Genomic DNA, 17760 nt, shown 5'->3' with positions numbered 1-17760 from the left:
CTATTCTTTCTAAATTTCTCAAGCTACAGATTCATTGAGTAATATAAGCTATATTTTGGGCAAGTAATGAAAATAGGTATGACATTAATAAAACAAATTCATCACTAGACCATTTTATTAAATTAGAAAAAAACTCATTAATGACAAATTATGTGCGTTCATTAAAAGTGAATAATTAAATAAAATAGCGGTCATACACAAGTCTATGAAATAATCAAATGGTACGGCTTCTTTGTGGACATCAATTAAGTACGACTACAATTTAATAACATAATATATTAATAAAAAATAAAATGAAGAATAGAATAGCTGTCCTATAAAATTGTATAATACTAAAAAGATCTATAAATGCAAAAATCCTAAATGAGTATACTGTCGAAAAAAATACATCCAAATAAAAAAAGTTATTTTATAGCTCATTTCATATAGTTACATTTGTTAATCTTACTTCTATGGTAATTAGACAAGTACAAAATGATATTTTCATTCTTAAAAATATATATTCGTAACCTAAAACTAGGGTAAGTTGTATAATTCGCCACTCGTTACAAACCACATGCCAGATAATCATGCATTCAACATACGCTATACAAAATCGATGCATATTTGTTTAAAAATTCAAATAATTATTGAATAAATTATGTCTAGAAGCGCTGCCGTCATTTATCTCGTGGTGTCCATACAAACACGTTCCGATACATTCTTCTATAACTATTTGCACGTACACACATTATCTATTCAGTGTTGGAAGAACTATGCTAATGGCTAAAACGTTACATTTTCGATATGTTTTATTTAAATTACTTTTAAAACAAGTTTGCACACAATGGCACATTCAGCCAACATCGTATTAAAAGGCGAATAGATCAAGAAGCGCATCGCCATAATAAAAGTTTTGTGTTAGTACAATATCTAGAGACTATAAACGTCACCTATAACAACCCACTAATTTATACGTGAAGTCTTCAATTTTTACACATAATTGATACATTCTCAACGCCGTAAACACCTTACACATATCAACTACTCACAAATTGTGACATTACTTAATATAAGAAATTCGTAGTCACATAAAATTGTGCACAATTCCTTTTACGTCCATGAGGTTATTCAACGGTCTATCTAAAATTTCAAAATAAATGCGATTCAATTGATTCCGTAAATGCTTCCGCCGAAATAATAAATAGTGAAACGATCGAGCTGCAAATGTTTTTAATCGACTAGTTTTCTTACAAAAAAATATTTTATGAAATAATTTGTCGACCCGTCGGTGCGGGTGTTACGAGCTAGGTTGGGAGAAGGGATATTTTATGGGGGGACGTATGGTGGAGGTTTCCTGTATGTTGGTGTGGCTTTGGGTCTAGGGGGGGTGCGGGAGGCCGCGAAGGGGGGAGGGGGGCGATAGGGGGCGTCTTCCCCCGTTCTGTAGTCGGGCGCGGGGGGCAGGAGGGGGGGCTTCTCTTCGCGCATGATCACTGGGCTCTTGTCGACCGGCTCGGTATCAGTTCTCTCTTCTAACTCATCTTGGAAGATAACTGGTATACCCTTCGAACGGAACGCTTGGCGTTCTTCTTCGTCGCCGACGCTCATTTTACCTGTAATTATTTATTTTATAATGATTATTGTGTAGCTTTAGCAGCTTAAACATTTAAAGCAATGATTTTAGAACTTGAGTTTAACTACGAGTTATTGAGTACAGCATGTTACATCAGTGCGCAGTTTATTTAGATAACAAGCTTCGTATATTATAGAAGCGTAAGCATACTGTTTTAAAATTAAAGTTACAATTTGTCTAGTGCTTCATATGAAAGGTGCATGATAGGTAAGCAGATGCAAGTCACCTTTTTCTTGTCAAGAATTCGCATGACCTAAGATTAAAATTAGTATTCGTTAAAATTGTTATATTTTATTATTATGTACTGATGATAGAAGTTCAAAAGTAATAAAAAATAAATAGAAAACTGGATAACATATTTTTTGTTATATATACACGGTTGTTACAAAATTATTGATGTTTAAGAATCATTATAACCAAAGTGTTTTTTTAACAATAACATACCAGTGCGTCTTCGTCGATACAGCACGCACGCAATGATTCCAGCCAGCAGAATCATACACACAATCACCACGGCCGGTATAACGAACGTCACCAAGTAGTCCGAATACTCCGGACTGGCATTTGGCGTCTTGTTATTTATCGCACCACTCGAATGTGGCGGCACCATTGCTTTTGGCGTTTTCGTGTTTTGTTCCGCACACAATCCCAGTGGGATGAGACGTATGGACATGACTTTCAGGTCTTTGTCGAAGATTTGGTCGACTTTCTCTTTAAGGTTGCCCCCCATTGCGCCCCTCTCGTCGACAATTATCATGTTGCGTAGTTCTTCGATCTCCCTCTTCGGACATCTGTCCATTGGTAGACTCGTGTTATACCTGTAAGTAAATGGACGATAAGTTATATTTTCATTATGAATTAATTAGTAAGACTTTAAATTATTGTAAATTGAAAATGTATAGGTGTCTTTGAAAAATAGACTTGTCAAGTTTAACAAAGCCAACATAGTCATTTAACAAAAATATTGGTTTTAAGTATAAGAAGTCCCAGATAAAAAAATGACCCCAACCAAACACATTAATGTGAAAAATATGATATCAAAATTGTCACCAACATATATATATATTTTTTAATGGGAAAGCTATTTAGAAATTAGAACTATTTTTCACATTTTTTTGAAAGCTTCACTATGATTTCATTACGACTTCACAAGTATTAGTTCACTCACCATATAATAGTCGGCGGGTTGTCACTAATGCTTTGTATCCTGATATTGTCCGTTTCCTTCTGATCAAACAGAGCTGCCAGCTTCTCAACTATCTTGCGTTTATTGGCCGCAGTTTGCATGAGGTTGGGGGACGGGTCCATTGTCATCTGGAATTCTACTGTGGGCCGGATGGTTGGGGCTTTCGCGACTTCTACGATGAGACTGTCGTATGCACTCTTCTTGCTCGAGTCTTCGGCGATCTGGAATTTTAATTAAATGTAGAACAGCAATGGTAGAAGTTATATTTCGAAACATATGCTGTAAACAATTCATTTTGCTCATACATAAAATTATGATTTTCCATGTTCCCAATTTAATTTTACTAGAAACGTCAATAAAATGAATGTCAATTTCAATTACCAACGATATCAAAATATAATGAGTTTTTAAACACAAAGGTAAATCTTACCAGTTGGTAATGCACACTGCCTTCATCATTACTGGAGGGTAGACCATAGAACTCCTGGTTGTTAGCGTCGAATTGCAACCAGTGCGATGTTTGAAGCTCAGAGCGGTCGCTGAATCGAAGCGAGAGGTGCAAATTGCGAGTACCGCCGTCCTCTGGGTCGAAGAACGTATCCTGATGATTAAAATATAGGTTAAAATAATCTTTAGCGGTAATATTAAGGTGAAGATATTATGAATGGTATGTAATTTCTTCTTAGTGTGTATGTGAAAGATACGGTCGTGTTTTTGTTTGTACCTCTAATATGCATGAATGAGCACGTATTACTAGCTCATTGTGGTCGAGAGGTTTATTAGATGCATGGGTATCTGTATACGCCTGTGTGCTATGTACAATTACCCCAGGCACTACATGAACAACGAGTGTGTGCGTGCGCGTGTGCACGTGTGTGTGCGTGTGCACGTAGGTGTCGGTGCGTGTGTGTGCGTGGGCGTGTGAGTGTGTGTGCGTGTGCGTGTGTGTGCGTGTGCGTGTGCGTGTGCGTGTGCGTGTGCGTGTGCGTGTGTGTGCGTGTGCGTGTGCGTGTGCGCGTGTGGGCGCGCGCGCTCTCACCTCGGGCACTTTGTAGACGAGCAGGTGTCCGACGGTGGCGGTGAGGTGGTCGACCTGGTTGCGCGTGACGGGCGGGTAGGTGTCGGGCGCGCGCGTGGCGGGCGCGGCGGGCGCGGGCGCGGGCGCGGGCGCGGGGGGCGCGGCGCCGCAGCGGCCCAGCCCGCGCCAGCGCACGCCGGACACCTTCAGCTCGGGGGACATGGCGCGGGAGAGCCCCGCGGACGGCCCGCCGCCCTCCTCTGACTCCATTATCTGTTGATTGTTTGTTGTTGCCATCATATTAATAAAAACTTCTGTACAAGTAAATGCGAAAATTAGTTTGTTTGTCATTTTTTTTTTCATGTTGTATCGGAGCTGCTTCGTACTTTTTACCACAGGAAAATATCCTATTCCCATGGGGACATACATTACGATACGCATTTGAATCACGAACAAATTTATAAATTCGATAGGTGGCGCTGTATTAAAATGGTGACAATTATGATTTTCTTTGAACAAGCAAGCGAAGCCGTTGACAATTGCATTCAGAGTAGAATAATTACAGCAAAGCCGTTTTACATTCACAAACAATGTAAAGTTTGTGTGTTTTAATCGATGCATTAATTTGAGTAACTATTTGTTGTCCTCCAGATATTAAAATTTAATATCAAATAATATCGTCACTAAAAACAAAAAAAAGCGCACCTTCATCAACCGATGTATATCATCCATTGGACACGCGGGATCCTTAGGCAGCGTGTCATTAGTCCACACGAACTCGCACATGTCCCCATTAACCGTCGCGTTCAGCACCGTCAAGTGATCCATGTCAGTATCCCTGAAGAGATTCACGATCCCTTCGAGGGCTCGTATCTGCCAGTCGATGGTGTTGGTGTACTGCTTCATCAGCTTGAACTCCATTGTGAACTGGTGGTTGATCGTTCTCGCGCTCTTGTGCTGTTGTACTGTGATATCGAGTGGCCCCCTCGCCACTAGCCCTTCGCTGTCTTGCGCTTCCACTATGAAGTTCCATCGGGACACATGCGCTTCGAGCGGTCTGAAAAGAAGGTCTGGTTGAAGTACTGAGGGTTTTTGTATGCATACATCTTAATATAAAAATCCAGTGTCATAATGTATGTTCCCAATGAACTCTTCTCTAACTCAACCGATTTTGATGAAATTTGCCATTTTATGTGTAATTTGGTCCAACTTAAAATAATAAATATAGGATAGTTTTTATTTCGATTAATTTTCCCAATAATTTATAATTAACAATAAATTTAGCCACAACCACATCAACGCGTGGCCTGGTATGCTAGTACTGTTAATAAAATATTTCAAATTTAATGCACATAGAATATGGTGTATAAATTAATAAATTATTATTTCCACCACGTATCTTTGTCTTATATATTGTAAAATTATGACAGCTTTTTATAAGTTTATTCGTAGAGTTATAAATATGTCACTTTTAAAGAACATTTAATCAATACAGAAATATTTCTCACACTGCACATTGAAGGAATTTTCTGGAGCAATGAAATGTACTATCACACACTAATATTATAAATGTGAAAGTTTGTTTATTTGAAAGAAAGAAAAACATTTATTTTAACAGATCATAACAGAAAACATTAGTATACAATAAATCAAAAGAGAAGAAAGAAAAATAAAAATTAACAGCTTAATTTAACAATTATGTTTGGACGTTTGTCCGTCAATCTCGCTGAAAATACAGAACGGATTTTGATGAAATTTGATATACAGACAGGGTATAAGTTGACTTGGGTGAAAGGATACTTTTTTCCCGATTAAATGCTCCCTTGGGATAAAACAATACTCTTTATGTCCGGGCGGAGCCGGGACGAGCGTCTAGTAAGAAAGAATAATATACTTACAGGCCATAAACCTCCCTCTCAGACGGAATGAATTGTATCCAGGAGTTCTTGCTTAATGGCACATTTTCAGCTTCATACATTGTAAATGTTAGATTGCTTCCTTCTTCAGGATCCGTGAATAGGTCGGCGGGGATGATGTATCTGAAATTCATACATATATATTATTTACCTGTACCCTGTATCCTGTGAGAATGGGAAAGGAGGAAAAAATCGGCAAATTTGGTTTCTTCAACACCTCATATAAATTCTGCAACTTATTCAACCATCATAAACAATTGTCGATTATTTGTTTCCAGATGATATTTGTATATTCCTTCAAAAGGAACGTATATTTAACTTCTAAAATTCCAAAAAAATAAGATGATGTATATACCTAAATGCCTTTCCAGCGGTGATAGCAAGTTTCTTCATATGGTGTTTAAGTGTTGGCGGCTGGTTGATCGGCATGGCGAATGTCACCGTCTCTGTAGTCCTTCCTATTATCGTGCTCGTCCTCTCCGATGATGTTATGGTTTCCTAGTACATTTTATTTTGTAGATTAATATAATTGTTTTATGTATCGCTATTTTTAAAGCGTACTACTTGATTTTGAACAAAGCCTTACGTTATACGATATTTATTTATGTTTTGATGTTCATTAAATATTTGCATTCATATTTTTATAGTCATCATGATAAAAATTTTAATTTTAATTTTGATTGAGTGTTGAAAACGCAAAACATTATGTCTGCTTTAAGAAAATTTCACAGCCTTGCAAGAAAGCTAAAAGATGTGCTTGTGATATTTAAGGAAAATACGCATTTGCACATGAACCTCATCAGCATACTAACTATATAGGTATTCAATTTTGAATTTTGAAAAGTCAGTTCACAGCCGAATTATGCCCAATCCATTCGCAGGTTAAGAGTTGTAGATAGCTCAAGGTTTCACCCCCACTCTTTTGCTTCGATCCAAACTATAAAATGTCCTTCACCTTTAATGACACGAGGTTAAAATCAATGAAATATGACATGTTAACTACTCAACTTCACTATAATAGTGTATAGAGTGTGGATCGAATTCAGGAAGTTCGTGACAAACCTGCTGCGTGACCTCTTCCGTGATAGTTTCCTGCGTAGTCGCAGCCGTGGTGGGCGTTGTCAAAGTGACAGTTGGCATTGTGGTCGGCGCTTGCGTAGTTGTCGTTGTTGTTGTTGTTGTCGTTGACGTCGATGACGTTGTTGATGTCGTTGACGTCGTTGACGTGGACGTAGTTGCTGGCGTTTCTGTTTCTGTCGTTGCCGGCGACGTGGGGGGTTCGGAGGAGGACACCGGAGGTAGTTCGTTGGATGCGCGGATTATTACGGTTTGCTGAAAGTGCCATGCGGACGCTCACACATGTGATTGTGAATACGTAACGACAACGCTGTTTAGATTTAGCGATGAATAAAAAATTTGCAATCCTTGTGCTTTATCTAAGCAAAATGTGAATATGAAAGAACAATTTGAAGTTTCGTGTATACCGTAATTCATTATATTTTACATATATCGTATTCTGGGAATATCAATTTTGCATCAAAAATACGATCAAGTTTATCTTCATATTTTTATTTAGATTAAAATATTTCTTGCGTTGTCCTTACGTGACAGATTAGTCGATGTATGTACAAATTAATCTACATTGTGAAGTTGATGGGCAACCTGAACTAATGTAACCCATGTTAAGAATTCCAATCCCATTCAAGATAGATTAGTGTTCAAAATTCTACACACGTGAGTTAGGATTTGTGAAAAACAAACTGCTTTAGGAAAACTGCATACCAATTCGGGCTCAGTTGATGTTGTAATATCTTCTGGGACGATAACGATCGGCGAGTGTTCGTCAAGGTTCCTATTGACGGGAGCTGGTTCTTTCGAGAAGCTAACGCTGCTAGCTTCTGAGGCAGTCTCCGAATATGGAGTTATTTTCACCTTATGATCCTGTTAGAGAGAAAACATTTACATTAGGAAAATGTTAAGCAAAATATATTTTAAATAAGAAAGAAAGAGCTTCAATAATAATATAAACATTGAAGTGAGCATTCATTCTAATAACGATATCGATAATGCAGTATTGTCAAGATTCAACACACATCTAAGTAACTAATACTACATAACATAACCATTATAATCATAACAAAAACTCACACAACCGTAACTAAAAAGACATAAATAACGACGGATAAAACAATCTAAACTAGCTACTGGTACATACGTGTTATTAAATAATTCGGGATGTACAAACAAAACGCCACATGACATTCCTATATCGTGCATTAAAAACACGCAGACATGCGGACGACAAACCTCTGTTGTATACGAGTTAGAGACCGTGGCGTCCTCTGTTGTCGGTATCGTGGCCGGCGTCAAGGGGGAAGTACTGGGGGGGTGGGTATGCGGTAGTTCGGGGGTTCGGGTGAGTAGAGTCGGGTCGGGGGTCTGCGGGGTCGAGGGGGTCGGGCGGGGGGGTTGCGTGAGGGAGGTGAGGTTTGGTTCCGTGGCCTCCGTCGCGGGCTCGGTCTGAAACGTGTCGGTGGTGGTGTGTGGCGCGAAGTCGTCGCCGTGGTGGTGGCGGTGTGGGTGCGGGGGAGTGGGGGGGTCCACCTGCCCGCGCGACACTACGTTAGTACTGCCACTTGCGTGACAATATTCTTTGTGGCCATCGATTACGTACATTTGTGGTGGATCGTTCATTTGTACGGTTACAAATTTTGAGATACCGAGATTTTTATAATGTGAAACAACTCCTATATCATTATGTGCACCGAAAAGTTTCACTTAATTTATAACCACATTATGTAAATAATAAACGGCCTCAAATTAATTCGCTGTCCGAAAGTACATGTATGACCACAACAACCCAAACTCATTAAGCTTATAGGTTACTGTGGTGAGTTAGTTAGTGGCAATTGTTTGTGGATATTTAAAGCGTTTCAATGGTACTTTTTGTGATATTATTTTAATAATTTAATGGCTTTGTGTTTAAGCTAATAAGGCCTCATACATGTGTTAATTTTGATGATGAGATAAAAGCATTACACAATATCACTATTGATGATTAATAGCACCAATATGATATAATATATATTTTATAAAGAGTTTTAATATTGCTTTACTTGTAAATGACTATTATATACATCCCAAGTAATGTTTTAGACAGAATTAGATAAGTTTTGATTAATGTTGAAGTATTATAAAGATGTTACAGGGTCCTTGAAATATATAAGCTTTCAATAATTATTCTACTTAACGGTAACAGAGGTGAGGCCTTATGAAAGTTAGTATGAATCACAAAAAAAAAACACATTAAATCAACCACACACAAAGCTCACAGATTAAATAGACAATTCGAACACGTTTTATAGACCTTAACACGAGTGCAAATGAAATGAATGAAAGATGTTCGACTTTCGTAAGCAACAAAACAATTTGAGCGACGGATAAAAAGCATTTATATTGTATTCAAGTGATAGGTATGATTTGATGACGCTAAGTCATTCAACATTCCATGCTGTGGGAATACTACAGAACACTTAATGTACATGATGCATTCCATATTAATAGTACTCAATAACCAGGATAGTTTGATTGTTCGATTTAAAACGTGAATCTGGAGAATGAATGAATATAGTGCGTATGTTAAATGTATATGCAGATGTAAGCAAATGGTGATGGATTATGTATGCTTCTTGGATGGAATGAATTGTGTTTGAATGGTATGGGATTTTCTGGTCAATTTCCATTTTTCAACCGACTTCAAAAGGGGCTATCGATTTGACTACATTTTTAGTGTTTTTTACCTCATATTTTTTGTTTTACATATTCAGACCTTTCTATAAGACATTTATTTTTTGTGTATATTTTACCCATTTTTTATCTAATGTTTGCATCTATAGATCTATAGAGGATCGTTCTTTTAATTATATAACATTTGTATGTGTTATTGTTACATATATCATGCAATTTAAGGGTACACTTTATTATTCAATTCTATTTGGGAATCAACATACAAATCACATTAACTATTTTGTGTTATTACAAAATTCGGAAACTTGTAGTACATGAACAATATAAATGATAACCTTTTTAGAAGCATTACTTCATTTAACCAATCATAGCGACAACCACATCGTTACGTAACGCGTTACAGCTCCAATCTGATTTCCATTTCTATCATGTATACAAAAACAAAGGGTAACGGTAGGCACGTGCCTCCTCTCTCACGCAAACTCACAGCATCATACCTAATACAGCATATGACGAAATCGTATCAAATTAATTGTCTAACGAAACTGTCATAATAATTTAGAAAATTGCAGGATTATACCTATAAATAGCAAAATGGAGTAGTTTCCTAGAGAACGTCATTGCTATGCATCAGTGTATAGTCATTGTATATCTTGAGAAATATAAGCATGCGTTATATACTCTTCGTCCGTGACGTTAAATATGAAATGTAAAATGCGCATAATAAAAATATCTTAAGACGCGTTTCCTTATACGACTAAACACAAATTTCTTGTTTATTTCAGAACTGATAGTTAATAACCACACACACGCATAAATTTGAATTTGGAACACCTTCGATGATAAAAAATAACAATCAACCTCGTTCAAACAAGTTCCTAGTCCAATCAGTACTCACCAAGTCGGGTACAGGTCCCAAGTCGATGTTTTCAAAGTCATCATCGTCATCATCATACCCGCTGTACTCAGCTGGATCATCTTCACCGTCGTAATTGTCGTAGTCGCCGGAGCCTTCTAGCGGCGACTGAAAATTTAACAATTTATTAATAAACAATGAACAAAAATACGCATTGATGAGACCAGGGATGAAGATGAGTGTTTGAGGTTTTCATTGGATTTGCCATTGGGTGTGTTTATGAATTGTTTTTATATTTCTCTTATTATAAATATAAAGAATTTTTCTTTTCTTTCGTTAATAGATAAACCACATTGTTTTATTTGTGAGGAATTAACCAATTTGTCATTATAATTCAAGTTCAAAAAAAGTTAAAGTCAATTCCAGAATCGTATACGTAAAAAATTAATTTTAAGTTCAATAATAGGAACCCATGATTTTTTTATAAATAATGAAAAAATAATTAACAAACATCCAAAATTAGTGAATTTATTTCTTGCCAAGTGTATTAAAAGCTCTAAACTCAACAGTTATGTACTAGAAGAAAATGTTATGTGTACACATCCATGTTTACTAAAGTGTAACTGATCAGAGTATAAAATAAATTCCTACAACTGACGTGAAACGCCCCTAACATTAAATTGTTTTATAAATTAAAAATGAACACAATTTTTAGTAGGCAGTTTATTATATTTTTATTTGTCCCCAAAACATATTTATATATTTTTTAATAGAAACATTAAAATGCTTTTTCAACATTTACCTGTCTCTTAAGCCTGTACGAAGGTTTGACACCCAGCAGTCTCCAGCCCAGTACTGGCAATTGCAATAGCTGATGCAGAGTACCGTCTCTGGACTGTTCTCGAAGACCAGCTACCAACACTTTGTGCCTGCTCCATAGCTTCTCACCACAACCCACCTGGAATGAGTTTAATTATTTATTAGATATAGGGAAATGAGAACAACATGGTATATACTTGGGAAGGATTAATAAAAATTATTTTCTATACTAACATAATACAGGAAAGACTTAATTTTTGTTTAATGGATAAACCATTCAATAGATTTTTCGAAAATTCTTCCACTAAACACTACGCTATTTCTGATTGCCAAGGGTTATATTTTATTTTTATTATTCAAGCCAGGCGGAGTCGGAGCGTGCTGAAAATAAATAATATATATAAAAAAAATAATTGAACACCATTTCAGCTCCATCCTTCCTAAGTGACATGGGCCATGGCATGGTATGAGTAATGAATGTACAAAAATAATTCTCTGAAGTTACTTTACTTCCAAAATTAATATATATAATTCCTACATATTTTTATTCATGCTTTCGTTGGCTATGGAGCTGGTGGGTAGCCTGATCGTAAGCGCAACCACCACCCATGAACATTTGGAGAGGCCCTAACGCTTCTACAAATGGATTGCTGACTTCAAATAGGAAAGGAATTAAGAATGGATTGATGAGAGGAATAAAGAAATGGGTTGGGAAGGGTAAGGAAAAGGATATGAGCCTCCTATATATATTTGAGATAAATTCCATTTTATTACTACATAGTAGGTTTTTAGTACTAACATCTTAAGTTTTAATCAAACATCCAGCGGTTGGAACTTACTCTATATTTGTGAAAAACACTCACATTCAAGAAGATCGCAGTAGTAGCCTCACTGTGCTTGCGCTTGGTTGTGCCGGGCCCGCTCAACAGCACCGTGTGGCCATGCGAATGCTCAGTCTTGTATGGCTCCATCCAAAATTCGTCCTGAAAACATTTCCAATTCGATTATTATTTGTCTCTGTGAGTATGTTTTTTGTGAAATGTTTGTGTGATTTCATTTACGCAATTTTAATAGGAGTTCACCGTGCCCATATTTGATCAAACGAGAAATGTGAGGGAGGAAATATTACTATATTATTTATGCATTAGAACAACATTTTTGTTTCTAAATGTTTAGTATCAAAGAAAACTGTAATATGAAAAGTGTAATTTATCCACGAGACACTTCGATTATTACCTTAAAAAGGATATATAAAAAATATATTTGAATACAAACAAGCTATAACCCAAAACCATTAAATACAATATTCAATTCAATGTTCGTATCATAATAATATGGGCATAAGTAAAATACACAAAACAGTTAAGTCTCAACGTAATAAATCACCACGAGCAAATAAACGTCAATGACAATAGAACGTTTAATAAAATCGCATCGTTAGATGGGCCATTGAACTGTTTGAGTTACTTTTTTAATAAAGGGTAAGCATCACGCATGCAAACGAATGCGTGCACAATACGCACGGCTTACATTGACTGAACGAATGTCGTGTGTCACTGTCTGTCATATTGTGAGTGAGAGAGAGACGTGATTGCTCTCTGTAAACATAATCTATTAGAAGTCGAATCACGGAATGCACGTTTCCTTTCGAATTTACCAACGCTAATATAATTAGGAAGTGCTCGGATAAATTGTATTAAATCCCATATATTACATTAATGGAAAGTTTAATATGATGTATTTCGTTAACATTTTACGTGTTCTAATATATAGTTTGTAAAGGCTTCGTATAGACGCGGTATTTCAATTACGTCGTTAATTAAGGAGCGCCCTCGTAGAGCTTTAACCGAACTAATTAAAGTTGATTGAAGCATGGCGGACCGATGTTACAATAAATTCATCAATATCCATTTTACATTCCATCTTACGTTTTAATGAGCATTGCGACATTGTCATCGGCTTGGCTCATTCAGATTTCAAACAATTGGTGGCATACGGTGAATAATAAAAGCGAAAACTATTCAATAGCATACAAGCACTCGAAACAAAGAAGACGCTGTGAGCTGAACTTGACATTTGGCACAAACAATTTTTTTTGGCCTTTAGAAAGCAAATACACCCCTTTCATTATACCGTATACGGGAGAAATATCCATGTTTTTTATTGTGATATCTTTCTAAATCCACAAAAGTGCTGGTATATAACCGAGATCAATATCCACAAACAATAATATTCAACAATATTCAAAAACAAAAAACTACGACGGCGCAAGCTTTCATAAAGCTATGAACCTAAGACTTTTAATTTACAATTACGATCAAAGTGGACTATCAATCACTCAATTAAGTCCCTATTAATCTCACGTCTAAATCTAAAATATTAGCTATTATCCGTATAAAAGAAATATACTTAATACCAAAGAAACATATGGACAAAAACCATATCTTCGCGATAAATAATTAACAATAACAGAAACCTTACCCCATCAAGCGCCATAAAGCTGGCCAATTCCATGAGCGCCCGTATCCTCTGTCGGGGCAGTATCTTGTGGAAGGCCGCGTCGATCAGTATAACTAACACTAGTCTATTTTCGTTGTGAACGCATGTGCCGTACTTTGACTGCGGCTTCTCTTCTGACTTTTTCACCTACGATTTAAGGGAGATAATAATCAATTTTTAATTTTATGATATAGATTGTAGACAGGAATTGGTGTTAATAAGCTTAAAAACAATTGTCTGTATTTTACAATTTATCCTTGTAGCCTTTAAAATATTATTTTAAATAGAATTTTTTATCAGAGCCTATGTGATTCCTTTCGCAATAACAAAACCTGAGACAGACGAAAGGACATGGTTTTTTACTCCCTATTTCTGATGGAAATTACAAATCAATGTTAAAACCCGATCCAATACATAGTTCAGCTAGTAATTATGATGACGATGATGATGATGATGATGATGATGATGATGTTGATGAGGAGGATGATGATGGTGATGATAATGTTGTTAAACTCACTTCAACGGTAAACATATCGGTAGCAGTGAGCCCGTGCGTGCGGCCGTGCGCGGTGACGGTGAAGGCGTGCGAGCCGAGGTCCTGCTTCTGCGGCACCCCGCTGATCAGGCCGTGCTTCGTGTCCACGGCCAGCCAGCTGGGCAGCCGACGGCCTCCTTCACTTCGTACCTACAATTATTGCAAGTTGATCGCATTTATAATGTTATCCGTGAATATTCGTCGATATTCATTAATTGGGGACATTAACATGATAGGTTTTGATGAAGAATTGTTAATAACGCTGATGAATCTGTGACAATTCCTTCCATAGATAAGTTTTTGAAAACTTTAGGCATTGGTGGGATTAGTAGGATTCAATTCCTTTGCGAGTGAAGAATAACCATTTATACATATGGTTTGAAGATTAACCTTATGTGTCGCTTATAAACTCTGTATACCACCAGAATAAAGTGTTAATGAATATAAATTAAAAAAAATAAATTGCAGTGGTGGCTCAGTGGTGAGAACCTCGGACTTCAAAATCGATAAGTCGGGGTTCGAGACCGGGCGAGCGTGCAGGAAATAAATTGATTTTTCAATTTATCTGCAGATGTGGATAACATCACCACTGCTTAAAACGGTGAAGGAAAACATCGTGAGGAAACCGGCATGTCCAAGAATCAAAAGTTCGACGACATGCGACATCTGCCAACCCGCACTTGGCCAGCGTGGTGGACTATGGCCTGAACCCTCATAGGAGGCCTATGTCCCAACAGTGGGAACATGTATGGGCTGATGATGATGATGAAATATAAAAATATACCTTACAGCCCAATTGGTTAGATTAAGACGTGCTATTTATTGATAATCTGTGGGTCTTATAAAACTTTTATACAACCCTAAGTTTTATTAAAGGAATCCTTCAATTAAAACACTATGGTAAAGCTTTAGGGTTTCGAGAACAACGAAGGAGTTCAAATAATGTCTGAATCTGACTTTAAAAATTATAACTAAAATAATACGAATACGTGAATAATGCTTGCAAATATTTCGTTTCATACAGTTTATCTACATGATCTAAGGTAAACAACGTAGGCCCTCACCTCAAATGGAGAACAAAACCTTATACAGTTATACGTATAATGGAGGTAAATATGAGCATTACAATCTAAACATCAACATCAAACAGGTTATTTGGCAAAGTAACTTTAGTTCGCTGAAAGTCAGACAAAAGGGACCACGGATTAGATTCCAATTAAAATGCTCTCAATACAGAGCTATAAAGTCATAATGATTGTAAAATAATAATTTCTAAGAAAAGGTGATTTTAAAATAAAAGCAACATTAACTTTTTGCCTTTGACAACCCATGTCTTCATTAAATAAATGATGTTTACTTAAAGTGTAGAGAATATTAATTAATGTTTAAATATATATAAAACTGTACCTTATATGCTAAAACTTCTCCCGAGAACGCTTCTTTAGGGATTTCCATCCTGAATAGGTGTCCCACATAGGCCGACGTGTCAGGAACACCCCATAACCTTTTTAGGCCATTTTTTGCTATTTCTGAATGATTTGCTGTCAGCTCCACCTGTGTAACGTATCCTTAGTATAGATTATGTAAATGGAACCATAATATTTTATACCGGATTGTAATCCTATGCGTCTGTATTTGGAATTGATGGTGGATTTTTTATTTCACCTATTTGATATTATACTTGAGTAATTAAAAAAGGTCATGCAGTCGGGAGAGGTATTTGTGAATAATTCAGTGTGTTTTAAATGAAAAAATCTAGATTACCTTCTCATTAATATTAAAAGGGGTTGAAATACAAAAATGGGTTACATATGCTTAGAAAATGTTGTAAGTATAACTTGAAAACAATACTTTAACGACTACTAAGCGGTAACTAAGCTAACAAAATTTCAGTATGGTTTTATATTAATTTATGTCGATATATTAAGGCTGGATTTCTTAGCAATGTAGATCCTTTACAATTACCCATGAAAAGACGATTTCTTCATGCTATAGTAATGATTGAATGTCCAAAAGCATACCTGAAACTCCTCGTTGTTATCAAAGGCGAAGTCATCGTCGTGCCGACTCAGTGCCAGTGGACAGAGCAGGAGCAGTGCACAGGCCACATATCTCGTACACCCCATCGCGAGCTGAAGCGCCAAGCGACGTCCCGGGTCGCGTCTCTCTCATAAACTCATTTCGATCTGTCGACAAACATTTACAATGATTCGCTGTTGACTCGACAATGTTTGTATAGATAATTGTTATTGTAAATAATATTGTTTCTGTATGAATAAGCTGCGCGCTCGCCGCGATCCTGAGCGTACGCATACCGATGTTTAATGTGTAGAATACTTTGAGAGACTTCTGGGTTATATTTGTATGTATTAAGAATAAACGACAAAAATCTTAATAAACTGTTTTATTTCTAGAGTTCATTCTAGATATTTCAAAAAAAAAAGAATTCGGTCAAGTTACAACAGCCATATTGTATGAATATTTAAATTGTAATAAGAGTCAAAAAAGGATCAAACGCTATTACGACATTGTTAATAACTCCATGTGCTTGTTTACACGAGGAGCGTTTTAAAATATCGTTTACAAATAAGTAATAAATACAGCTAGAGTGGGGTGGAACAGAACGGAAACGACTGATACTGTTACACAGTTAAAGGCGCGTGCTGGCGCATAATTATACATAAATAGAAGCTTTTGATCGCCTTCCTTTAGCTGTTGCGAACTTATTCAAGTACGGCTAATGGATTTGAGGATAAACGGTAGAATTCGTTTGATGACCCACATATGCGTTACTATTTTTGGTCTACTGTCTATATGTTCTAATAATATCATTGACAATAGAGTAATTCAAAGAGGGCTTCACCTAGCGTTATAAATAAATCGATCTATATAGATATCATGCCAAGGAAGGAGTTTTTATTGAATGAGGTAGTAATAAAATAAGTGGGCAATTTATTGAGTTGTGTTCATACAACTAACGATATAACTATATGCAATTTTTTCTTGTTTCTTTACTTCTGAACCAGAACAGATCGGCTAGTCCAAGACTATAGCTATCAATCAACGAAATATTTTCTTTTAGAGTTAAGTTATTGAAATTATTGCCCCCGTATACGGTGAGACTATTGTCATTTCGGTACCGATATCTACAAGTGTAACCAATAAGTCTTATAGCAACGTTACAAATGCAGATAGTATACGAATCGGTGAGAAACCAGTCTTCAACATATGACTTCTGAAATACAAAGTGATTCACATTGCAAAATCATTAAACAAAGCATATTTATATGATATACACTAACACGTGTATTCCAAACGTGTAAAGGGATAAATTCATTATTACGGTACTATTATCATAAATCAAGCCATTTGTGTAAGCACTACAGTGTTAGACTACAGTCTCACGCAGATGTTTAATATCGCAACGATTTGCTAAATGTGAACATAAATCCACTCCAATCATTTTCAAGATGAGCTGAGAAATTGAAGGATGAAAATACTTAGTCTGGCCATAAATACTGTTACACTTAATTATAAAAAAATATTACATTTGAATTTCGAATCTGTCA

At 36.4% G+C, this 17760-nt stretch overlaps 1 protein-coding gene across 6 annotated transcripts in view; it reads right to left on the bottom strand.

The window, feature by feature from the left end:
• Positions 1-97: 97 nt before the first annotated feature.
• Positions 98-17760, bottom strand: part of LOC119831651 (dystroglycan) — a 63082-nt gene continuing 45419 nt past the window's right edge. For 5 of the 6 annotated variants that reach the window (XM_038355088.1, XM_038355089.1, XM_038355091.1 and 2 more), the window contains 17 exons: positions 16213-16377; positions 15599-15745; positions 14174-14341; positions 13639-13803; positions 12021-12140; positions 11141-11296; positions 10381-10506; positions 7518-7676; positions 6798-7067; positions 6091-6233; positions 5718-5858; positions 4525-4876; positions 3841-4092; positions 3232-3402; positions 2784-3022; positions 2060-2433; positions 98-1595 (listed from right to left, as the gene is read on the bottom strand). In XM_038355088.1, the coding sequence (XP_038211016.1) occupies positions 1309-1595; positions 2060-2433; positions 2784-3022; positions 3232-3402; positions 3841-4092; positions 4525-4876; positions 5718-5858; positions 6091-6233; positions 6798-7067; positions 7518-7676; positions 10381-10506; positions 11141-11296; positions 12021-12140; positions 13639-13803; positions 14174-14341; positions 15599-15745; positions 16213-16317 (3375 nt within the window). In that variant the 5' untranslated portion in view covers positions 16318-16377 and the 3' untranslated portion in view covers positions 98-1308. The remainder of the gene's footprint in view (positions 1596-2059; positions 2434-2783; positions 3023-3231; positions 3403-3840; positions 4093-4524; positions 4877-5717; positions 5859-6090; positions 6234-6797; positions 7068-7517; positions 7677-10380; positions 10507-11140; positions 11297-12020; positions 12141-13638; positions 13804-14173; positions 14342-15598; positions 15746-16212; positions 16378-17760) is intronic. The other variant, XM_038355092.1, reaches the window with a different exon arrangement.

Source organism: Zerene cesonia, chromosome 14 (assembly GCF_012273895.1).
Source record: "Zerene cesonia ecotype Mississippi chromosome 14, Zerene_cesonia_1.1, whole genome shotgun sequence".
Taxonomy (NCBI): Eukaryota; Metazoa; Arthropoda; class Insecta; order Lepidoptera; family Pieridae; genus Zerene; species Zerene cesonia.
The sequence above is the reverse complement of the archived record's forward strand: the minus strand, read 5'-3'. Positions and strand labels throughout refer to the sequence as shown.